General features: G+C 44.0%; 1 protein-coding gene across 1 annotated transcript in view; it reads left to right on the forward strand.

The window, feature by feature from the left end:
- The window catches only part of AKAP14 (A-kinase anchoring protein 14), a 42429-nt gene that overhangs the window by 7749 nt on the left and 10364 nt on the right, over positions 1-24316 (forward strand). The window contains exons 2-3 of the mRNA XM_068114043.2: positions 1513-1634; positions 9788-9870. Of these exons, the coding sequence (XP_067970144.2) occupies positions 1535-1634; positions 9788-9870 (183 nt within the window). The 5' untranslated portion in view covers positions 1513-1534. The remainder of the gene's footprint in view (positions 1-1512; positions 1635-9787; positions 9871-24316) is intronic.

Consider the following 24316-nt stretch of genomic DNA (forward strand, 5'->3'; position numbering starts at 1 on the left):
TTCTGATTCATGCTCTGATTCGTGTTCAAAATATATCATTCAATTGGAAAGAAGTTGTTCCTCGATCATAAACTGATGTTTGTAGACAGACAGACAAAGTGAATCAAATGCTTTTAGCTTTGTGTACGCGGGGTAATAACCAAACAGGCATGCACAAGACATGGCAATGAGTACACGATACGAACAACAATCAACACAAACAAAAGTGGACAACAATTGATGACAACAGAGACAAATCCGGAATGGTTCACTTAATTTTGTAGGCAGATCTCAGAGAAGAGAAGAAAAGCTGCCACCCAAACCGGAAACCGTAAAAAGAATTGAGAAAGATGATAAACCATTCAAGATCCTCCCTACCACAGGATACGGCACCAATGCAGTCATCTATTGTATGTAGCGGCCAAAGATGGGGTGGGACCATTGAACGGGTGAAAAATTTATTTCCCAATCAAACTGACAAAAATATTTTCATAGCTGGGACCCATTTTGGTGCTTATGGCTACACCGTTCGTCTGTTTTTCGAATCCACTAGCAAGCAAGAAGCAATTTTAGAGTGAGGACCAGTTCAAGGGGAGAAAATTCGAGGCGTAGAAGATTTTCAGTTTTCAGTTTAGTAAATGGAGATGATAGGGGACGACCGAAGTTGTTGGCCTTGTGGATCTTTTGTAAAAAAGTACATTTGTGTCGTTCTTGGAGTGGCAATGAATTTGGAAGCAGTTAGTGGGATTTCCTGTTTGGAAATCAAATCTTTGATGGCCTCTTTGAGAAAATTTTGATTCACTAGGGTAAGGTCTGTGTTGACCTTGCAGTATTGCAGACAAAATAAGCGGTCAGAATGAAAGTGAAAACTCTCCAAAAGAGCTATTAAGTACCTCAGGGTATGTCCTCAACATGATAGACGGCGATCCAGTGGAGATCTTGTGAATGACCTCACCGAAATTATGGGTGTTAATAATTTTGAGTATAAAACCAAATTATGGGCAATATACTATAGGTTGTAATAGCAGAGGTAGTTTCTTAGTAATAGAAAACTAGAACCACTGGCCAGTATTTTCCTCGAAGGCTTCCTGAGGTTATTGTCATCAAGATTGGTTTGTCATTGAAAGGAAATCAAAAGCGACGAATGACTCTCAAGAGGTTATTCTGTGTCAAGCTAGAATGTACGTGGCGGGGAATTTTATTGGTTTTGTGTGTTTTTATTTATTTAATTCTTTCTTCTGTTGTCCATACCGCAGGTCAACAAACACTGATTTCATTCACAACATTAAAGAGTGGTCTGGCCTTCCTGTGCGAATTCTTCTCTCTAAATCACTCAGTTATTTGAGTCAATAATTGGCTTAGTGCTCGGGGTCATGATGTTTGCCGAGGGAGCATGGCTTGGCTTTTAGTTTCTTGGGGCGTATGGCTGAGTCTTCCTATGTCCTGTGCACCCTCTTGACCCTTGGTCATTCTAACGTGCATTATAGTGTGGTGCCTCAGTATTTCAATGTTTCATTTCCGTATTGCCCTCAGATCTATCATTTAAAGCTTTTCGATGGATAATGAAGAAAGGGGGCACAGCGACAAGGCAGTGATGAATGATATGCTGCCCGGTGCAGAGCAGAAGCAACAAAAGAAGTCAGCTTCATTACCAGGTTTGTTTCAACTTCCACAGCATATTCTTCAAAAAAATTACTTGTCATTACAATCTCAAACCACATCATGATGTTCTTCACAATTTCTTCATTCTCATCAATATGAAAGATGCCAGAGCCAAGTCAAATTGCTTAATTTTGATGGACACATTATTGTACAAGTTCCTTCATTTTTATGGATATCTTATTTTGCAACGATGGTTGAGAAGGTAGAGGGAGCAAGATCACTGACTTGACCGTGGTGTGAAAGCAACGGGTGTTGTACTTCTGTCTCATTGTGGGAGATACCAAGAATGTTGTGAGCTTTGCATTCTGCAAAAGCCAAGATTAAGAATGTGAAGTGATGGTACCAACCCAGAGGGGAGAGCAGTACTCCATTAAGCTTTGGACAAAGGCCTTGTACCATTAGTCCTTGAGCCAACCGGCCATTTTTTGAAGTGAATGCTCCGGGGGGGGGGGGGGGGGGGGGGGAGTAATTCTCATTATGATTTTCCATTAGACCAATGTCTCAAGTGTCAGAAAAGGTGTGATGGACATCTGAGAACGGTAGCTTAGTGCCCGGATGGACGCCATCTTTGAAACCACCCAGCTCGAAAATGCCCATTTGGTGGGGTACATTGTTGCACGTGTATCTGGACTTCTATACTAGCTATCGATGTGCGGTTGACGACTAAATATACGTCCGATGTGTACCGTCTAAATAAAAAATAATATGAAGCATTTTGTTTTAGATTAATTATTATAAAAATCAATTATCGAAAAAAAATCATATATTTTTCAATATTTTATTATTAGACTTGTACTTTTTTTAGTGAAACAACACTGGTATGATTTTCCAAATTATGCATTGTGCTACACCGTTTATCTGTCTATAAAAATAACTCAAAAACTAAAACATATCATCCACCACGAGTGTACACAAAAAATATATGAAAAGGCATGCACTTTCCACAAACCGAAACTATGTCAGTTGGAATTTCCCGCCGATAATTATCAACCCACAGAACCCAGTGCCGAAAGTGACGTCAGTCTATTCTATATCTATATTCTATATTCTATATCTCAGTCTGAGATTTGTTGCGGTGACCTGATTAATTTCTGAGGGGGGGGGGGGGGGGACCATGGGTTCGCTGGAACCATGCGACCAGACAATCAGTTCGTGGACTGGTTTCAACATCATGACTAGAGATCGTGTTCAGGTGACGGAAGATGTAGTTGGCTACCTGCCGACTATAAACGCGCCTGCCACAGATATGGCAACAGTGCAAGAAATCCTCACTTCAGCTTGAGCGTATACCGGTGGTGCTAGACCAGGCACTATTTGCTAAGGCGACCGAAATAGCATGGAAAGATGTCGATCGATATGGAAGAATCGTGCTCATGATGGGGAACTTCCATACCATCTGTAACTTCATGTCGAGCATTGGGAAAATGTTTGGAGATGCAGGCCTTCGGGATGTAGCTGTTGAGTCAGGAGTAATCGCTGAAGGTTCCATCAACAGGGTTCTGGAAGGCAAGCAATACAACCGTGCTGTGCGACTCCACAAGTTGATGTACGAGGCACTAATGCGCATCATTTGGAAGGGCTTCCAGGTGTGGATAGAAAGCAATCATCCTGACAAGGAACCCCAGATTCGAAGCACTGACCTCAAAATTCGCAGCATCAAGGAGGATGTTTGCCACGAGACTCTCGCTGCTGCTCTCGATGATGATTCATGTGTACAGAGCTTTGACATGTTCGCGAAATACCTACATTTTCTGCGAACCAAACATGGAGACCTGGCTCGCTTCTGGATGATGTATATTGATATGGTAGAGACCCTGCTGGGGTTGATTCGTGCGGATAGAGAAGGCGACTGGATGCTTCACTTGGCTTGTGTCAGAAGAGTGATCCCTTGGTGTTTCGCAATGAACAAGGTGAACTATGCTAGATATCTACCAGTGTACTATGCACAGATGACGCAACTCCACGAAACATGCCCCGAGTTGTACAGGCATTTCAATCAAGGCTACTTCTCCGTACAGCTTAGACCAGGGAATCCATTTGCCAGAATCGCTGTTGATCAGACAACAGAAGAAACAGTAAACAAAGATACGCAAACAGCTGGAGGAACACGAGGTTTTAGTCTTCGACAAGGGGCTGTGTCACGATACTATCTAACTGCAGAAAATCGGGCTACTGCACTGAGGCAACTACGAGAAACTATCCTTGTGAATGGCAGCGACACATCTCACGCCAAGCACCCTGACTTGTCTACTTCTCGCATCAAACGTGATGAGTCTGGCGTCACAGCTATCTGTGATCTACTGGAAAATGACTGGACCAATCCATTCGCCGATGATCCGTCATGTCTTCTCAGTATATCTACCGGAGCGGCTGCGAGGGAGGACGTTTCTAATGACCTACTCAACACCCTGCAAAAGGGGGAAGCGGCATATCAAAGCTTCCAGAAACGTCTTGAAGAGGGAACAGGCTTTCATGACACATTGAACAAGCTAAACTTGAAGACCTTTGGTAAGATCAAGCAGAAAGTTGTGAAGGGCACAAACAAGGAGATCGTCCTGAGAGCTGACAGACAACTGTTTGCCACCATGATACTCATCGCCAAGACAAGGAACCTCGACATGCAACTTGTCCTTTGTCACCCACTAGGGCCGTTACCATGGTCTTTGGCAAACGTTGATGGGTCAATGAAAAAAACGAACAAAGCTGCACTTGCGAAACACATGGAAGGTCTTGTGGAACCAGCCGAGAACGTTGACAAGCGAAGTGCAACAATAATTGATGCGATGGCTCTCATACAAAAGATGCATGGCGAGAACGACACGTTCGAAGAACTATCTGACCGCATCCTTGCTGCAGCGCTTCACGCTGGTCAAGGCAGTGAGCGCATCGATGTTGTCTTTGACACATACACAGAAGAATCCATCAAAGCAGCTGAGCGTGTGAACCGCGGTTCAAATGAAGGCATCAGTTTCAGCGAGATCAGACCCGCACACAAAATCATGAACTGGCGGCGTCTCCTTGCTTGCAGCCAGACAAAGGAGAAACTGGTTGTGTTTCTGGCGGAGTCGTGGAAACATGAAACAAATCGCGAAAAGCTAGGCAACAGAACACTGTATGTCACCTGTGGTGAAAAATGTCTGGTACTGACCCGCGATAGGTGGAAGTTGGTGCAAGCACTCGAATGTAGCCACGAGGAAGCAGACACGCGTATGTTTCTCCACGCAAAGCACGCCGCTACCCACTACAAGACGATCATCTTAGTGGCAGATGACACCGACGTTCTGATCATCAGTCTTCATCTCAGCAGAACCATCGATAGTCAGCTCTTCATCAGACGAGGAACAAAGGTTCGAGTCAGAATGATCGACGTTGGAAAGTTGGCTGCGGTATTGGGGTCTGGAGTTTGCAGTGCATTGCCAGGGCTTCATGCATGGAGCGGGTGTGACACTGTGAGTGCTCTGGCTAGCCAAGGAAAGATAAAGGCTTTGAAGCTTGTGCAAGCGAATGAGCTGTATCTTCAAGCATTCACAGATCTGGGATCTTCGTGGAATGTACCAACAGACGTCTTCAATAGCATTCAGGCCTTCACGTGTCAGCTGTACGCCAAGAACACGAAGATCGTCGGTGTTAATTCGCTCCGTTATCACATGTTCTGTGCAAAGAAGGGCCAGATCGAATCTGGACAATTGCCGCCTTGTGAAGACTCCTTGATGCAGCATACGCTTAGGGCCAACTATCAGGCGGCTATCTGGCGACGCAGCCTTGAAAACCTACCAGACGTCCCAACACCATCAGCAGGACATGGTTGGGAACTCGATGATGGCGGTTCGCTCACAATCCGATGGATGGCGGGTCTACCAGCTCCAGATGTCGTCTTGAATCTCATCTCATGCACATGCAGAAGGACGTGTCGACCGTCAGATTGCTCCTGCATACTGAATGGGTTGAAGTGCACTGTTGTGTGTAAGCTGCAGGGATGCTCCAACATGGTGCAGGATGATGCTATCGTGGCTCAGGATGCCAATGACTCTGATGGCGACTCTGATGATTAACTTTGTGTGCACTGTATATTGTATAGCATATGTTGTTCTCTATTATAATGCAGGCCAAATTGCCTGAAAATCTTTATAGACAGATAAACGGTTTAGCAAAATGTATAATTTGGAAGATCATACCGGTGTTATTTGACTAAAACATGACATGTTCAATGATACCTCCGCTTGCTTATTAGGAATATACATCGTATGGTGTTAAAATCAGCTCCATACGTCTTTCCAAACTCTAGTAATGAATAATTAATATAATTGGCGGCCATTTTGAAATCCAAGATGGCCACCAAAGTGCAGATTTCCTATGTAACAATTTCCGCCTGCTTATTAGATATCGTATGGTGTTAAAATCCTCTCCGTACGACATTCCTAACTTGCGTTATCGTCAGAATAGATAATGCCAGCGGCGGCCTAAGTCATTTTATGCCTCTTTACATTTATTTGTTGTAAACTCGTGGTGGATGATATGTTTTAGTTTTTGAGTTATTTTTATAGACAGATAAACGGTGTAGCACAATGCATAATTTGGAAAATCATACCAGTGTTGTTTCACTAAAAAAAGTACAAGTCTAATAATAAAATATTGAAAAATATATGATTTTTTTTCGATAATTGATTTTTATAATAATTAATCTAAAACAAAATGCTTCATATTATTTTTTATTTAGACGGTACACATCGGACGTATATTTAGTCGTCAACCGCACATCGATAGCTAGTATAGAAGTCCAGATACACGTGCAACAATGTACCCCACCAAATGGGCATTTTCGAGCTGGGTGGTTTCAAAGATGGCGTCCATCCGGGCACTAAGCTACCGTTCTCAGATGTCCATCACACCTTTTCTGACACTTGAGACATTGGTCTAATGGAAAATCATAATGAGAATTACTCCCCCCGCCGGAGCATTACTTTTGGTCTGGCTCAAGGACTACATAGAAATATAAATATTTAGCGAATGAGGATTGCAGAGAAAAATGGCAGCATCATCAATATCAAACATTCACTTCTTGTTTGAATGTCAAAAACATTCATTTCAGCAATGTTAAACATCAGGTTTTCTACCTACTCTTAATTGATCAGTCTTTGTATTAATAATGTCATTAATAAGGTCATTCAAAATCATCAAAAATACAGCAAAAAAGTACAACAATGTGTGTAAGCAATGTATACCTTCTTTTTATATATATCGTATTACAAATTACATGTTATTGTGTCAATATGTGGTCCTCAATCTCAATTTTAATTCATTGCCCTTTTACAGTCAGTTTCTCGCTCTTCCATGAGTCTTAATGTTGTATCCAAAATAAATTATTTTATGTTTGAATCTAAAAATCCTTGGTAAACGTTGGACTATCGTGAATGACTCATTAGTTAAACTTGCTGAATACTCCTCCTAAGTAGCGATTGACATGAAAAACAATTTGATTGAAAAATATCAATTCGTCCATAACATAATATTTGATAATATATGTTATACCGATATACAGTTTATATCTCACATTCATTAGAAATGCAATGCGATGGCAACATAGAGAGTAACCCAGTTTTAGGACCGGCAGAGAAGATAACCGAGAAGGATGTTGAGGAAGCGATAAAAGCAATGAAGAGTAGAAAAGCGGGAGGGCCGACGGGAGTTGTGGGAGATATGTTGAAGGCAGCGGGAAGTTGGGGTGTGAAGAGAATGACAGAGATCTGTAATCTGGTGGTGAAAGAAGGCCGCATTCCAGTGGATTGGGAACTGAGTACCCTCGTCCCTCTATGCAAGGGGAAAGGTGACCCTCTGGAGTGTGGCTCGTATCGAGCGATAAAGTTATTGGAGCATGGAATGAAGGTATTGGAAAGGGTGTTGGAGAGGAGGATAAGGAAGAAAGTGAAGATTGCCGAAATGCAGTTTGGATTTATGCCAGGAAGAGGAACGACAGACGCGCTTTTTATTGTGAGGCAGTTGCAGGAGAAGTACATGGAGAAAAGGAAGAAGTTGTTTCTTGGGTTTGTTGATCTGGAGAAAGCATTCGATAGGGTTCCATGTGAAGTAGTGACATGGGCATTGAGGAAGTTAGAAGTGGAGGAATGGTTGATCAGAGTAGTGATGGCAATGTACAAAAGAGCACGCACAGCTGTAAGGACGAAGGACGGGAACACTGGTGAGTTTGAGGGGAAGGCGGGAGTGCATCAGGGGTCGGTACTAAGTTCACGACTATTTGTAGCTGTGATGGAGGTGCTGGCTCGGAACGTAAAGGAGGGTTTACCGTGGGAGTTGTTGTATGCAGATGATCTGGTGTTTATTGCAGAAAGTATGGATGGACTGAAGGAGAAGATGAACAAGTGGAAGGAATGTATGGAGACAAAAGGTCTGAAGGTGAATATCGGAAAAACGAAGGTGATGGCAAGTGGTAAAGCATGTGATGAGGTGGAAAGAACTGGGAAGTGGCCGTGTGCTGTGTGCAGGAAGGGTGTCGGAATGAATTCCATTCAATGTACAATGTGCGCTGAGTGGGTTCATCAATAATGTAGTGGTTTGAGAGGGTCATTAACCAGTGTGGCAGCTACATTCAAGTGTAAGGTGTGCACAGAGGGAGCTGCAGATGGAGGAAATGTTGAGTTGGATCTTGGAGAGGGCGTGAAGCTGGAAGGTGTGAAAACATTTTGTTACCTAGGAGACATGCTGAATGGAGAAGGTGGATCAGACTCGGCAACGGTTGCTCGAGTGAGATGTGCATGGAAGAAGTTTCAGGAACTGAGTGGCGTGCTGACGAGGAGGGGAGTGTCATTGAAGCTGAAGGGAAAGGTGTATGCTGCATGTGTGAGAACTAGAAGTGTTATGATTTATGGGAGCGAGACATGGGTAATGAATGTAGAGCAGCAACGAAGGCTGGAAAGGGTGGAAATGTGAATGGTTCGGTGGATGTGTGGAGTATCGTTGAGAGAGAGGAAGACAAATGATGAATTGCGAAAGATGATGGGAATAGAGCCTGTGATGGATGCTGTGAAGATAAACAGTTTGAGATGGTTTGGTCATGTGTTGAGGAAGGATGAAAGTGACTGGTTGAGAAGAGTGATGGAAATGAATGTAGAAGGAAGTAGAGGACGGGGAAGACCGAGAAATACTTGGCTAAAGATGGTCGAAGAAGAAATGCGGGCAAGGGGGTTAACAAGGGGAGATGCAGAAAATAGGGCAAAATGGAGAAGATTGTCATGGGGACCGCAAGGCTAGCCCCTGCTCTTGCAGGGAAAATGGCCTTAAAATGCCTGTTGTTGTTGTATTCATTAGAAATGCCACAAAAGAGTGTGCCTCAAGATATGCACATCGCCGACTATAGTTTCCTTCCTGGTTACCTCCACCCCCAAAGGTGGACGGACGGAGGTGGTGTTTTCACCCGTTTGGTTGTCTGTTTTTCTGACTGCAGCACATGTTGCTATATCCAGTCAATGGCGAAACTGCAAATAGGGAATCCGCGAATGTCACGGTTGGAAACCCTTTTGTCATTTCCTCATTCTGCTTTAAACTCAATATCTCCATATTTTTATTCCAAACAGCAACATCATTGTCTTACTATACTGTATATACTACAGTATTAAAATATCAAAATATAATGTGAAATCACGTTTGTATTGTGATATTATCAAATCAGAGAATCGTTGTCATCTTGTTCACTTCTGGATCAGCAGCAGCTTCGTAACAATGTTATTTCAAAATTATAATTTTATTGAAAAATTTATGAAACCTGCAACACCTGCTGGGACCCAAAAAACGTCCCGCAGAATGTTTGGTGGGGCTAGCCCCAAAACTGAAGAAGTAGTTTTGGGATGGACAGACAGACAAACAGACAAACACTCCTGTTTTATAATATAGATTCAATCAACACCTGTTTATGAACTACCTCTCCTCATTTGTGTTACTCCACACCCATAGCATAGATAAATTGATACAAATAAGTAGGTCATTATATGGGTACAATACATCAATGTGTTTTTTAAAAAGTTTTAAAAATTCATAAACAGTTACTTAATATGGCAGGATTGATAAAAGGCTCAGACATTTAGTGGTTTGATCATGTGGCTACATGCATCTATATCATGTCCGTGCCTTGAAGGTCCAATTGCCAACATCTCGTGGGTTTCCTGTGCGGATTTCACAGTGGATATCGGAACAAGGCAAATTGAGGAGTTTGTACAGGTAAAATTACTTCCATTTTACAACTTTATCCCTTGAACGAGCTCAGCTCTAATGGCATCTGTGCTTGCAACTGCAATCTGAAATTATGCTTTTATTGGCCATCTGTCACTCTAAATCATATATAATGGTTTCAGAAAATGAAAATTTATGTGAAGGTGTATTTGTGTTGGTAAAATGTCTGGATAAACGAAAGCTCGGAAAACGGATTGAGAAAGAGGACAGTGATAATAATTATTATGAGAATGAATTAATTTTTTTTTTTTGCTTAACTCTCAGATGGTAGGTACTTGTTAGGTTGTTTTATTATATTGAGAAATGAACCAAAAATAGAGATATGTTGAATCTGACAATACAGCTCAAATTACTGCAACATCATGTGATGTTCCACATTGTCTTGTATAACTGTTTTTGTATATGATGCAATTTGCATGTAATTTCTACATAATTTCACATGTAATTTCTCCCAGTTCTGCATATAATTAGTGATTGGAAATACACTCTTTACAAAAAATGAAGCACATATTTTGAAGCTTGTATTACTATCCTGTGGGTGGGGCGGTTCCCAAAATAGGTATTTTTTTTGTTTGTTTGTTTAAGGTCTTATGATTATGTTAGTATGATTGTACATGCTGTCCTGTCTTCTAGCAACCATTGCAATTGGTTTAAAATACTGTTATGTCGGTTGGGTAGGGCATATCTAGATCCAGGTAGATCTGCATAGGTAGGTGCTTCGTATGTCGTGATAGGCAATCCTCACCTGTAATAAGTTTGTTTAGGCGGTTTGTGGGATTAAGTGCATATCTGTGATCATACAAGGATGATCGTGTGTTAAATAGTTCTAGGGTTAATGCTAATTCCCACGTGTGTGAAAACTCTGTGATCATTCCGGTGTCCCTTATGGCAATACATCACATACATTAGCTAGGCCCATTAGCGCACACATTAATTAATTCCCCCGCCGCCACAATGACCTACGGAAGAACAGACCGGAAGCGGCCGCGTACAACGCCGGCATGAAGGCAAACATTGCACAAGCAGGCCGAGAGCCACGCCCAGGAGAACTCGTGATTGACAGGGGGGAGGGGCCAGTTGGATGCAGGTCGCTTATTGGAGGGTAGGGAAGATGAAGGACTTGCCACACTGATTGGCCACCAATAATGACGTGTCACACGATGACGTAACACCAAAGGGCGAGACGCTCGGCCAATCAGTGAGGAGGGCACGAAAGAGCCACAACAAGCAATGAGCTCATTGGAGGAGAAGCGCCGGTGACGTGTGAATGCGCGAAAGGTCACAAGGAAACGAGGCACTGGTTGGCAGAGGGAGAGAGCGGACGTCAGACAACAAGCGATAAAAACAACTGGCTCGCCGACATTTCCCTCTTCTCATTTTGGCTTCCTTCCCGTTTGGACCCTTTTCTGCCCTTGCTTTCTCTCCCGTTTGGACCTCTTCCCTTGCGATCCGAAAATTGCCTGCTTGACGACGGACGTTGGAGCGCCGTCGATTCTCCTCCCTGGCGTTCACGTGCGAGTGAGGCTTGCCACTGGAGCAGACGAGACCGGGGCGAGCGAGTGGCTCGGTGGCGTAGCAGTGTGCGGAGGGGGCCTTATCGAGGCTTAGTGGACAAGGGTGCGTTGAGGCCTGCTTGGCGCCGACACCGGAGCCGCGTCGGACGACTGCACACCGAGTCGGACCATCCTTGATGACTGCAGACTACTGATTGAGCTAAGACGCATCACACACGAACACAACGAAACATTAATTTTATTATCCATCTCATTTGTCCTGTTGTTTAAGTCTGGTGTGGGGACGTCCCAACCTTGGTTTAGTTCTTCCGGCGCGTTTCTTTGTTCTCGGGGTCCGGCAATAAAGCCGCGTATTTTTGTACCATAAATTCCGTTTGGTTTGGTTTATTGATTTTCAGGTTGAAGACTGCGCGGGGCCATGAAGGTAAGCGGCATTCTCCCCAGATCCCCCCCCCCCCCCTAATCGCGTATGATCCGCCATTTAATTGGATAACCCCTCAATAAGCTCGATTGCCATTCGTGATTTCCCCGGTCTTAACCAAGGGCGAGTCGCACGACAATACTTTTAGTCAGTGTAATATACTGTTTATTCTACCAGGTGAGCGCCAGGGGTATTGCCCCTATATTTTTTATTATCGTTTAAATGTGTTCATGTTTTGGTTCGAAAGGTCAAGCACATTGATTTATACACTCCATAAACAAACATGACATCAGTGAAAGCCAAAGTTATGTTATCTGAAAACAACATTGCTTTCTGAAATTAGCATGGAAGTGCCACTGACCCATCTACAAATGATCACACAGAAGTTCACAGTTGAAGAAATATTTGCAATTATGTGTTCACCATGTCATCATCAATACAAGCCCATACACATTTATTCATCAACCAAATCAGGCAGTCCTGCTCTGGTTGTTGGATGTTGTGCCATTCTACGATCGGTCAACTTCCAGTAGATCAAGACACTATGGGTGGACTGATGACTACAAACAAGCCTCCCAAGGAAGTTCCCAAGTATTTTACAGGAGACGCAGAATGTGTGTGTGTGTGTGTGTGTGTGTGTGTGTGTGTGGGGGATATGTTTGTGTGTGTGTGTGTGTTTGTGTGTGTGTGTGTGTGTGTGTGTGTGTGTATGTGTGCGTTGTTGGTTATCTCCATATGTGGGTTTCATAAGGTGGAATGGAGCCCTCCCAGTTCTTAAAGTATCCATCTCTGTGTGCATGCATATATGTGTGTGTGTTTGTGAGAGTGGGGATGGATGGCTGAGTGGGGTGTCGTGCAGACTCCATAACGTTTCCCCACTATTTTCCCCAGCCAACTGTTCCTGTGCGCCTCTCTACATGCTTTATTTTTCATGTTCGCGTCCCACCCGCCGCCTTGAGACACAATTTACCCTCCCCTCTTTGATGGGCCAGAGGACCTTCCCCAACCTGTTGCACAGACGATCCTCCTCCTTGGTCTGGGGCAGGACTGGAACATGGCTTTTCCACCTAAACTGGTGCCGATAGCCTGGTGTTTCACCAAAAAGTACATAAAGACAGATTATAAAGAAAAGAACATTAAAAAGAGGTGATTCAGAGATGGCAGTTTTAGACGCACATATTGGTGAGGGTGTGGAATAAATTATAAGCATTATAATGATTCGACAATGTTTTCTGTGTTGGAAAAGCAAAGAGGGTGTCTTTCGTGAAGAGTAGGTGAATCATCGCCGGCATCCTGACTGAATTTCTTTGTTTAAATGCATTTCTCAGGATAGGGAAAAGTATAACTCCAACAAAGGCAATGCCAGACAACCTCCTGTCATGATGCCTTAGGAACCAAGGCAATGATAAACCATTTGATGTAACCTTTTGTTTGTAATTATGTAATTATGTAATATGAATGAAGGGAACTGATTGAGTACGTGTATGTCATTGTGCTTTGACATTTCAGCATGTTTGGGCAAACTCTTCTCTGTGGTGGGTTTATTCGGGTCCTGTTACATACATGACGAATTGAATCTTGTGTCATATTAAACATATTAAACATCTGCAAGGAGGAGTGGGCAAAAATTTCTCCCAGTCGATGTCAGAGACTGGTAGACAGTTATAAGAAACGCCTACTTGAGATTGTTTCTGCCAAAGGGGGCAATACCACCTATTAGAGCCAAGGGTGTACTTACTTATTCCACATGCGAAATTTGCATTTATGTTTATTTAAATTATACAATGGACTACAAAATGTAAATGTTTCATGATATTTGTTATATTATATCACCTTTATCTATCAATATTGTTGAAATGAAGATCAAATAGCTGTATGTTGAAATATGTTGAAAAAGTCAAAACTTTACATGGGGTGTACTTACTTTTTCACGTGACTGTATATATGGAAGCCTCTCCTCAGACGGAAGCCTCAACTCAGTGAAAGACACATGAACGCCCGCTTGGAATTTGCAAAAAAAACTCCAAAAGGACTCTCAGACTGTGAGAAACAAGATTCTGTGGTCTGATGAAACCAAGATTGAACTGCTTGGCTTCCGTCTGGCCACTCTGCCATAAAGCCCAGATCTGTGTAGTGTTTCAGTGATGGTTGTCCTTCTGGAAGTTTCTCCCATCTCCACACAGGATCTCTGGAGCTTAGTCAGAGTGACCATCGGGTTCTTGGTCACCTCTCTTACCAAGGCCCTTCACCCCCTATTGCTCAGTTTGTCCGGGCGGCCAGCTCTCGGAAGAGTCCTGGTTGTTCCAAACTTCTTCCATTTAAGAATTATGGAGGCCACTGTGCTCTTGGGAACCTTCAATGCAGCAGAATTTTTTTGTAGGCTTCCCCAGATCTGTGCCTCGACACAATCCTGTCTCTGAGCTCTGCAGGCAGTTCCCTCGACCTCATGGCTTGGTTTTTGCTATGATATGCATTGTCAGCTGTGAGACCTTATATAGACAGGAGTGTGCCTTTCCAAATCATGTCCAGTCAATTGAATTTACCACAGGTGGACTCCAATCAAGGTGTAGAAACATCTCAAAGATGATCAAGAGAAATGGGAGGCACCTGAGCTAAATTTCAAGTGTCATAGCAAAGGGTATGAATACTTATGTGAATGTGATATTTCAGTTTTTTCTTTTTAATAAATTTGCAAAACTTTCTAAAATCCTGTTTTCTATTTGTAATTATGGGGCATTGAGTGTAGATTGATGAGGGAAAAATGAATTTAAACAATTTCAGCATAAGGCTGCAACATAACAAGATGTGAAAAAAGTGAAGGGGTCTGAATACTTTCTGAATGCACTGTATGTTGTGGTCTTGAAATACACGGTCGTGCATGCTGTAGATGGGTGTTGTGATCCATAAAGATAAAATTGAGACCTTGCTATTAAGCCAAAGTGACGACTGCAGGTCTGGACACCACACAGTTAGGGACAGGAGAGGATGAACTTCTGGTAGGGTGCATGAATGTAGAAAGGAGCAAGGGGTGGGGTGGGTGAATCTGGGATGATGCGGGGTGGAGAGGGGAGTCGAAGGGAGCATGCAGTGCTGGGGCGAAGCTGAGAGGGTGTTGAGCGGGCGGGGGCGGGGGGGAAAGCCAAGAGTTGGAGATGTGATGGGGGACAAGTCGAGAGTGGACAGGGTGGACATAATTGGACATATGCAAACAGACTTCATGGGATGGGTGTTGAAAACGTTTTCCATTGAAGACACGGGGGAATGTGTAACTGTAGGTACGAGAAGAGGATGGATGAAGTAAGCATTTAGGAGTGAAAAGGTTTTTGGGAAATAAGCCTTCTGAAAAGAAGAAGCGGAAGAGATTGTGATAAAGAAGAAGAACTCATGGGTTGTTTCTGACGGAGTAGTTAAGGAGATTGAGGCATTTCAAAATGCATTTCTGAAAAGTGTTTATAAAATGTTGAGAGTTTTTGAAGGAAGAAACTTTTTATTCAGTGAAGATTCCGTTTGGGGATGTTGAAAAGGGGAAGGGATAGGATAGAGAATGAAGGAAGAACTCTGTACAGCAGATCGAGTTTTTCTGTTGTTACCCTCGCCTGAGGAGAGGGTATTGCATTTGAGTCCGTTTGTTTGTCTGTCTGTTACTTGGCAATTTTTTTTTTTTTTTTTGCGAGTATGTTGATCACTCCGGTTTGTGTGTGTTTGTTTGTGTGTTTGTCTGTCCGCTTACTTATACTTGCCTGCAGGTCACAATTTGAAACCGATCTTCACGAAACTTCACCAAATGGTAGATTTCGTGGTCCAACAAAATCCTATATTTTTTTGAGGTCAAAAGGTCAACATAGGCCAAAGGTCAACCACCTTTTTTCAAATTTCTAAAATCCTCAATTTTAATCCGATTGACTTGAAAGTTGAATAGGATTTACATATTGGCAAACTGAATTCAACCACCAACTATTTTTGACATCAGCATAGGCCAAAAGGTCAACATAGGCCAAAGGTTAACCACTTTTTTTCGAGTTTCTAAAATCCTCAATTTTCATCCGATTAACTTCAAATCGGAATAGGATTTGCATATCAGCTTACTGAAACCAACCACCAACTATTTTTGAGGTCAACATAGGCCAAAAGTTCAACAAAGGCAAAATTTCTAAAATAGTCAATTTTCATCAGATTAACTTAAAGTTTGAAGACAATTTGCATACCAGGTCACTGAATTCAATCACTAATTATTTTTGAGGTCAAAAGGATGCTCTACTGAGTGCCATTCTACTTTGTTCTGTTTTGCCAAGTGTCACTCTATGAGTGATTTTTCATTACTTGCCAGAATAGATTCCGGCAAGTATGTTGGTTGGTTGGTTTGTCTGTCTGTCTGTCTGTTTGTCTGTCTGTTTGTGCACAGTACTACATCTACATTGTTGCACATAGCATCGCCATACTTTACACACATATTTGCCTTGCTCTGGAATAGACTGTGCCCAATTTTTAACTCTCTCGGCCCAAGGTCAAGCTCAAGGTCACCCAAAACGTGAAAATCGTTTTTTGCTAACGAGCAACGGTACCCGTCATCACGGTCGTCTCTCCAACTCACAATCCCACGAGATATGCGGAAAGGACGACCCAAAACCAACAAGAAAAAGAGCAATCAGAGATTGCAAACCCTCGCCAGGATGTATTTTCAGTGGTTTTTAAGGCTTTAGTGTTAAAACAAATATGGCGGCCGAACCACGTGACCGATGACGTCATCATAATTTTTTTCTGAAACGAATTTATTCCTAGATTATGCTCAAGAAATTTCACCTTGATCGGATGAAGTTTTGTAATTGTCGAATTATGACATCATAATGGAGGCACCTATGACATCATCATTAACACATTTTATTCCCCATGGAGAGTTCTTTACAATGAGCCATGTCTCAATTTTTTCTATTCAGCGCTTTCGGAGATATAGAGGTGCAAAGTTTTTCGTTTTTGCCAAGATGGCGGCCGAACCACGTGACCGATGACGTCATCATTATTATTTTTTTCTTCATCAGTTTATGCCAACATGGTGCTCAAGAAATTTCATCTTAATTGGATGAAGTTTTGTACTTGTCGAATTATGACGTCATAATGGAAGCACCTATGACATCATCATTAACATATTGTTACGGATCTCAACGTCGGCCCTTTTTCCCCTTACCAAGGGGGGATTAATCCCCTTGTCTGCGACTGACCGACGTGAGTCCTGGGGGTCCCAACGCTCCTTCCGGTCGGGAGCAGCCAGGGTATTTGGTCAACGAAAAGTCCCAAGGACCTGAGTGCCACTCCTGACCGCGAAGCAGGGGAGGGACTCCCGCTCGAACCACGGTTTTAGATGTTCTAATTGCCGTGCGGTTTTAGCAACCCGGAGTTCGAGCTATTAACAGTCACTAACCCGATTCCGAAGCGTTGGCCGAAATCGCACCACAGGTATTCAATGGGGGAAATCACAAAGACGATCGGATGTGGAAGAAGAAGCCAAAGTAAGGAGGAACAGGAATTTATTAACCAATTATGTACACAATCAAAGAAACCAAGGGTGAAGGAAAGATACGAAAAAAATTACAGAAGGAGAAGAAGACACAGTGCAATTCTAGCTTATCTACAGGCTTAACTTATTCCCAGGACAGAACAAACAAGACAAACTCACGTACACGAATGGATGGGATGGCAGGGGTGGATGGCTGGACGGATGAGAAGGTGGGACCACAGGACTGGAAGGATGCGGGCCCGGTCCGTGTAAACGGCAAGGCTCGAGGTGAGCGGCCGCCGATCCTCCGCAATCTGGTTCGCATGGCGGCGTTGCTTCGCAGCAGCGGGTCGAAACTGTGCGTCAAAGCTCAACTCCTCCTCAACTGAACTCCAACTGAACTGCGGTCCACTGAGCTCTCTGCTCCTCCTCAACTGAACTGCTCAGTGCGTCCTCAACTGAACTGCTCAGTGCGTCCTCCTCACTCATCTCCTTTAGCAGTCCCTCTCAACCTCCTTTTATCAGGCGCGTGGCGATCCAACCGCCGGCCTTTTTGGAAAAGGCCCATCGGTGAGCTCGCCTCGGCCTTGATTGGTCGCGAGGGCTCACCGATCCCGCCCCTTGATGAGGCATTGGCAAAGCCACGCCTTGTTCCTGGCGCTTGGCTGACTCCTCCCCCCGATGACAATGGGCGGGCACGCCTTTCTTCCCTGAGTTAGAGCACATGGCATGGCGGCGAATGCAGTTGGCAATAATGCAGTTTTGGGGAATGTGGTTGGAAATGGAGGCTTTGGGGAATTTGAAAAAGGGGATCTATCTTATTTCATTTGGTGCAATGCAATGTCAACTAGTGGAAAACAGAGCCTTAACTAATACACATAATAAAGAAATAACTATAGAGAGGTTCTATGATTGGCTACGTGCTTGTACATGGACTAGCTAAAGGGACGACCGTTGACCTTTACAATTAATGGAGGTATTTACAAGGAATTATTACATTATTTACAGAGGGTGATATTTACAAACAATTACAGGATTCTCAAATGTTTTATTCCCCATGGAGAGTTCTTTACAATGAGCCATCTCTCAATTTTTTCTATTCAGCACTTTCGGAGAAAAAGAGGTGCAAAGTTTTTTGGTTTTTCCAAGATGGCGGCCGAACCACGTGACCGATGACGTCATAATTATCATCAAAAAATTATACAGGTGGAGTTGCACCTATGGTGAAAATTTCCTGTCAATTGGACCAAGGGTTGCAGACAACAACAAACACAACATGCATTTTAAGGCCATTTTCCCTGCTAGAGCGGGGGTTAGCCTTGCGGTCCCCATGACAATCTTCTCCATTTTGCCCTATTTTCTGCATCTCCCCTTGTTAACCCCCTTGCCCGCATTTCTTCTTCCACCATCTTTAGCCAAGTTCTTTCTCGGTCTTCCCCGTCCTCTACTTCCTTCTACATTCATTTCCATCACTCTTCTCAACCAGTCACTTTCATCTTTCCTCAACACATGACCAAACCATCTCAACCTGTTCCTCTTCACAGGATCCATCACAGGCTCTATTCCCATCATCTTTCGCAATTCATCATTTGTCTTCCTCTCTCTCAACGATACTCCGCACATCCACCGAACCATTCGCATTTCCACCCTTTCCAGCCTTCGTTGCTGCTCTACGTTCATTACCCATGTCTCGCTCCCATAAATCATAACACTTCTCACACATGCAGCATACACCTTTCCCTTCAGCTTCAACGACACTCCCCTCCTCATCAGCACGCCACTAAGTTCCCGAAACTTCTTCCATGCACATCTCACTCTAGCAACCGTTGCCAAGTCTGATCCACCTTCTCCATTCAGCATGTCTCCGAGGTAGCAAAATGTTTTCACACCTTCCAGCTTCACGCCGTCTCCAAGATCCAACTCAACATTTCCTCCATCTGCAGCTCCCTCTGTGCACACCTTTCATTTGAATGTAGCTGACACACTGGTTTATGACCCTCTCAGACCACTGCATTTTTGATGAACCCACTCAGCGCACATTGTACTACTGTGTTCAAAAAGTATCCGACCTTTATTTTTCGTGCGTAAAAAAGAAGAAGCTAGGGAGGCATTGATTGGTGCACGTATGTAGGCGATCCTAATGCACACGCGTGAATTTTTTCCCACCTGCAGAAGCTGTCATTCGACGGCAGACCGCCGATGAGTGAGGACATGTAAGCGAGCGCCGTCGGATTTTCGTTTTTGACAAAATGACGGAAAAACTTGAACAACGCTACTGCATCAAATTTTGTGTAAAGCTTGGCGATTCCCAAGTGGAAACGATCCGCAAGATTCAACACCGTTCATTCCATTATGAAGGAGGATTTGGGCTCCATGAGAATCTCAGCGAAGTTTGTACCAAAGCTGCTAACGATTGAGCAGAAGCAACTCCGTTTGGAGATCGCACAGGACATGCTGGAGACTGTGAACAGCGATCCCAGCTTCCTCAACACAGTGATCACTGGCGATGAGTCCTGGGTTTATGGGTACGACCCAGAAACCAAGTTGCAGTCATCACAATGGAAGCATCCAACATCCCCGAGGCGAGAAAACACAAAATTTGATGCAGTAGCGTTGTTCAAGTTTTTCCGTCATTTTGTCAAAAACGAAAATCCGACGGTGCTCACTTACATGTCCTCACACATCGGCGGTCTGCCGTCGAATGACAGCTTCTGCAGGTGGAAAAAAATTCACGCGTGCGCATTAGGATCGCCTACATACGTGCACCAATCAACGCCTCCCTAGCTTCTTTTTTTTTACGCACGAAAAATAAAGGTCGGATACTTTTTGAACACACTACGTACATTGAATGGAGTTCACTCCGACACCCTTCCTGCACACAGCACATGGCCACTTCCCAGTTCTTTCCACCTCACCACATGCTTTACCACTTGCCATCACCTTTGTCTTTCCGATATTCACCTTCACACCTTTTGTCTCCATACATTCCTTCCACTTGTTCATCTTTTCCTTCAGTCCATCCATACTTTCCGCAATCAACACCAGATCATCTGCATACAACAACTCCCACGGTAAACCCTCCTTTACGTTCTGAGCCAGCACCTCCATCACAGCTACAAATAGTAGTGGACTTAGTACCGACCCCTGATGCACTCCCACCTTCACCTCAAACTCGCCACTGTGTTCCCGTCCTTCGTCCTTACAGCTGTGCGTGCTCTTTTGTACATTGCCATCACTACTCTGATCAACCATTCCTCCACTCCTAACTTCCTCAATGCCCATGTCAATACTTCGCGTGGAACCCTATCGAATGCTTTCTCCAGATCAACAAACCCAAGAAACAACTTCTTCCTCTTCTCCATGTACTTCTCCTGCAACTGCCTCACAATAAAAAGCGCGTCTGTCATGCCTCTTCCTGGCATAAATCCAAACTGCATTTCGTCGATCTTCACCTTCTTCCTTATCCTCCTCTCCAACACCCTTTCCAATACCTTCATTCCATGCTCCAATAGCTTTATCGCTCGGTACGAGCCACACTCCAGAGGGTCACCTTTCCCCTTGTATAGAGGGACGAGGGTACTCAGTTCCCAATCCACTGGAATGCGGCCTTCTTTCACCACCAGATTACATATCTCTGTCATTCTCTTCACTCCCCAATTTCCTGCTGCCTTCAACATATCTCCCACAACTCCCGTCGGCCCTGCCGCTTTTCTACTCTTCATTGCTTTTATCGCTTCCTCAACTTCCTTCTCAGTTATCTTCTCTGCCGGTCCTAAAACTGGGTTACTCTCTATGTTGCCATCCCATTCATTCTCTGTATTCAACAGCATTTCCATATATCTCTTCCATCTTCCTTTAATTCCATCTGGGTCCACAACGATTTGTCCCACTTCATCCTTCAAGCAACTCACCCCCATCACATCACACCTCTCTTTCGCTATCTGCTTTGCAATCCTGAATACCGTTCTCTGACCCTCTTCCGAATCCAAGCATTCTCCGAACATTTTCCTACATGCCTCCTGCGCCTTTGCTACCTCTTTCTTTGCAGCCTTCTTGGCTGCCTTATAATTTCATGCGCTGCTTTTTCTGCTCCCGTACCCTTCGCCTTCTGCTACTCCTTGAACTTCTTCCTCTTCTCGTCAATCCTCTTTCCAACTTCATCATCCCACCACCATGTTTCCGAGTGCCTTGGTGGTCCTTTTGTCCATCCACATACCTCACAAATGGCTCCCAACAGACTATCTTTCATTGACATCCAACCATTTTCAAGCTCAACCACATCATCCTCTACCCCACTCAGCCTCTCTTTTAATGCCTCCCTCACTCTCACCTCTTTCAACCTCCACACCTTCATTCTCGGTTGGTACTTCACCTGCCGAGCTCTCCTCGCACCTTTCACCCTTATGTCGCAGACAACCAAGTGGTGCTGTGAAACAGCCTCCTCCCCCGGGATCACCTTTGTGTCCCTGAGGTGCCCCCTATCTCGCCTACACACCATCAGGTAGTCAACGGTTGTCGTCGACCCACCTGACGTGTATGTAACAAGCTTATTATCCTCTTTCTGGAACTGAGTATTACAAATCAACAAATCAGCTCCATCAGCAAACTCCAAAATCCTTTCACCTTCTCCATTTCTCACACCATATCCATAACCCCCATGAACTCCCTCAAAACCGTCCATACTCCTTCCCACATGTCCATTTAGGTCTCCTACCACAACAACTTCCTCATCTTTTACGTTTTCCATCAGCTTCTCTATCGCACACCAGAACTTGTCCTTCTCTTCATCGCTCCGACCAACCTGCGGAGCATATCCCGAGATGACTCTCCTCACAATAAGGCTCCTCACACATGCAGGAGCGTAAATATCCCGAGATGACGTTCACCAAGAGCTTTCCAATCATCATTTTCACCATCATCAACCTATCACTCACTCTAGTCACACTCACCACACTGTCTACAAACTCCTCAGAAAACAGGACACCAACACCATTCACGCCCTCCGGACACCCTTGCCACACAAACTTGTATTTCTGTCCCTGCCTATGCTTCACCATTCTCACAGCACTTCCCTTCCATCTTGTCTCTTGCACACAACATATGTCCACTCTTCTTCTGATCAATACTTCCACCACTTCTCCTGATCTCCCTACCATTGTCCCTACATTCCATGTCCCAAACCTCAGAAACCGATTTCCACTTCGGGCTGTACCCTGCTCATATGTAGTTGTAATTGTCATGGTTCTCTTTTTGAGGCAATGTTTTTATGGCCGGATGCCTTTCCTGACGCCAACCCTCTTCGTCACCTCTTACGACACGCAGGGATATGGTAAGGGTTGCAGAGAAAATCATATTTATTCTGTGCGGACAGATAGACAGACAGACAGACAAACAGACAAACAAATGGACTCAAATGCAATACCCTCTCCTCTGGCGAGGGTAATTATCTTCTTTTTGATTTGTATATGAACATCATTAAAAGTAAATAATGACCTCTGCCAAAGTTCAAACGACATGGGTTTAATCTCTACATGAGAGAATTCCACATCGCTATTTAGGCGGTGTATAAGCTAACAGATCACTGTCTCCATCGATCTTGCCAAGGCCGTAACACCTATCGGCTCAAAATCCTTTTAACTGTTGACTTTGTAGTTTTTACAATGAAGGAAACACGTATCGGGAGTACATACGACATAGCGATTGTGAATGTGACAGCTCTGAGGGGTCTTTCGCTTCGCATTGCAGTGACGTCGAGCACCAACATGGCGGCTGTAAGATTAAAATCTGGCTTCAAGCCCCCTCAGCACCCAAAATCTATTCCGGCGAATCTATTCCAGCAGGTAACAAACCAACCAACATACTTGCTGGAATCTATTCCGGCAAGTAACAAACGGACAAACAGACAAGGGTGAAAACATAACCTTCATCCACCTTTGGTGGCGGAGGTAACGAAATCAGGATGAAGGTCCCAATGAAAATCCACCTCATCGTGGCTTCATTTAAACCGTCGAATCCTTCCACTGTATCACTCCGCCTCGCCCCGGCTTTACGCTGCGGTCACGATTTTCACTTGGGGGGTGAGGGGGGAGGGATGGGCAGGGAGGGTGAATTTGGAGAAGTGTTTTTTGTTGTTTGCATTTTTTTGACCAAGGAGGAAAAATGGATGAAGCTGATGGATCAGAAATGAAAATAATTGGGAGAAAACGAGTGAAAACGTAGCAAACGTGCTTTGGGTGAAAACAGAAACAGAAGCAACAAGTCGACTAGCCCTAGGTGAGTGAACTGGATTTTAACATGGACACAGATTTGGCAACAGCACAACAAGGTTAAATTTAACATGGGAAATTGGACGAAAACACAAACAGCAACACGGGAACAAAAGTATTAGAGTAAAACACCATGGATCCGGTCCGGTAACCCTAGCTTTGATTGAGGTGGAAGGCACATCTGTAGATTTAACCTACGAGTGGAGCAAACCCGCAACTGTTTGTGGGTTACACCATAATTTTAAAATGCTTTGTGTTGAACTCTGTTTTGGATCATAGGGTAGGAATGTGAATCAAGGGTTTTTAAATGCAATACTCAGAAGATAACAATGTCCTTGTACAAGGTCCTTGAACAATGTCCTTGTACAAGTATAAGCCATTCTGTAGTGGATTCAAGAACATGAACTGCGAGGCTGCTGATTGGAGCACCCCTCCTGGATGGCAGAGGTTGCACCTCACCACTTTTAAGAGGAACTTGTTCTCCCATGTTGAGCAAGAAACCCAGGTCGACCTGCTGAAAGGCAGAGGGCAATGTGACAACATATGGATGCAAAAAGCAAGGGAATGAATGAACAGATGTGATGAGGTGAAGAAACTATCACCTGCAACTAAGAAGGTTGGGTTCGGTTCGGTTAATAGAGGTATAAGGGATCATGGGTAAGGATGGAAGATGACATGTGATGGTGGTGCACTGCATGCTTGAGTCCCTGGAAGGAAAAGTGGGATTTAATAGCTTCAGGAT

The sequence above is a fragment of the Myxine glutinosa genome, chromosome 4, assembly GCF_964187855.1.
Source record: "Myxine glutinosa chromosome 4, kmMyxGlut1.1, whole genome shotgun sequence".
Lineage (NCBI taxonomy): Eukaryota > Metazoa > Chordata > Myxini > Myxiniformes > Myxinidae > Myxine > Myxine glutinosa.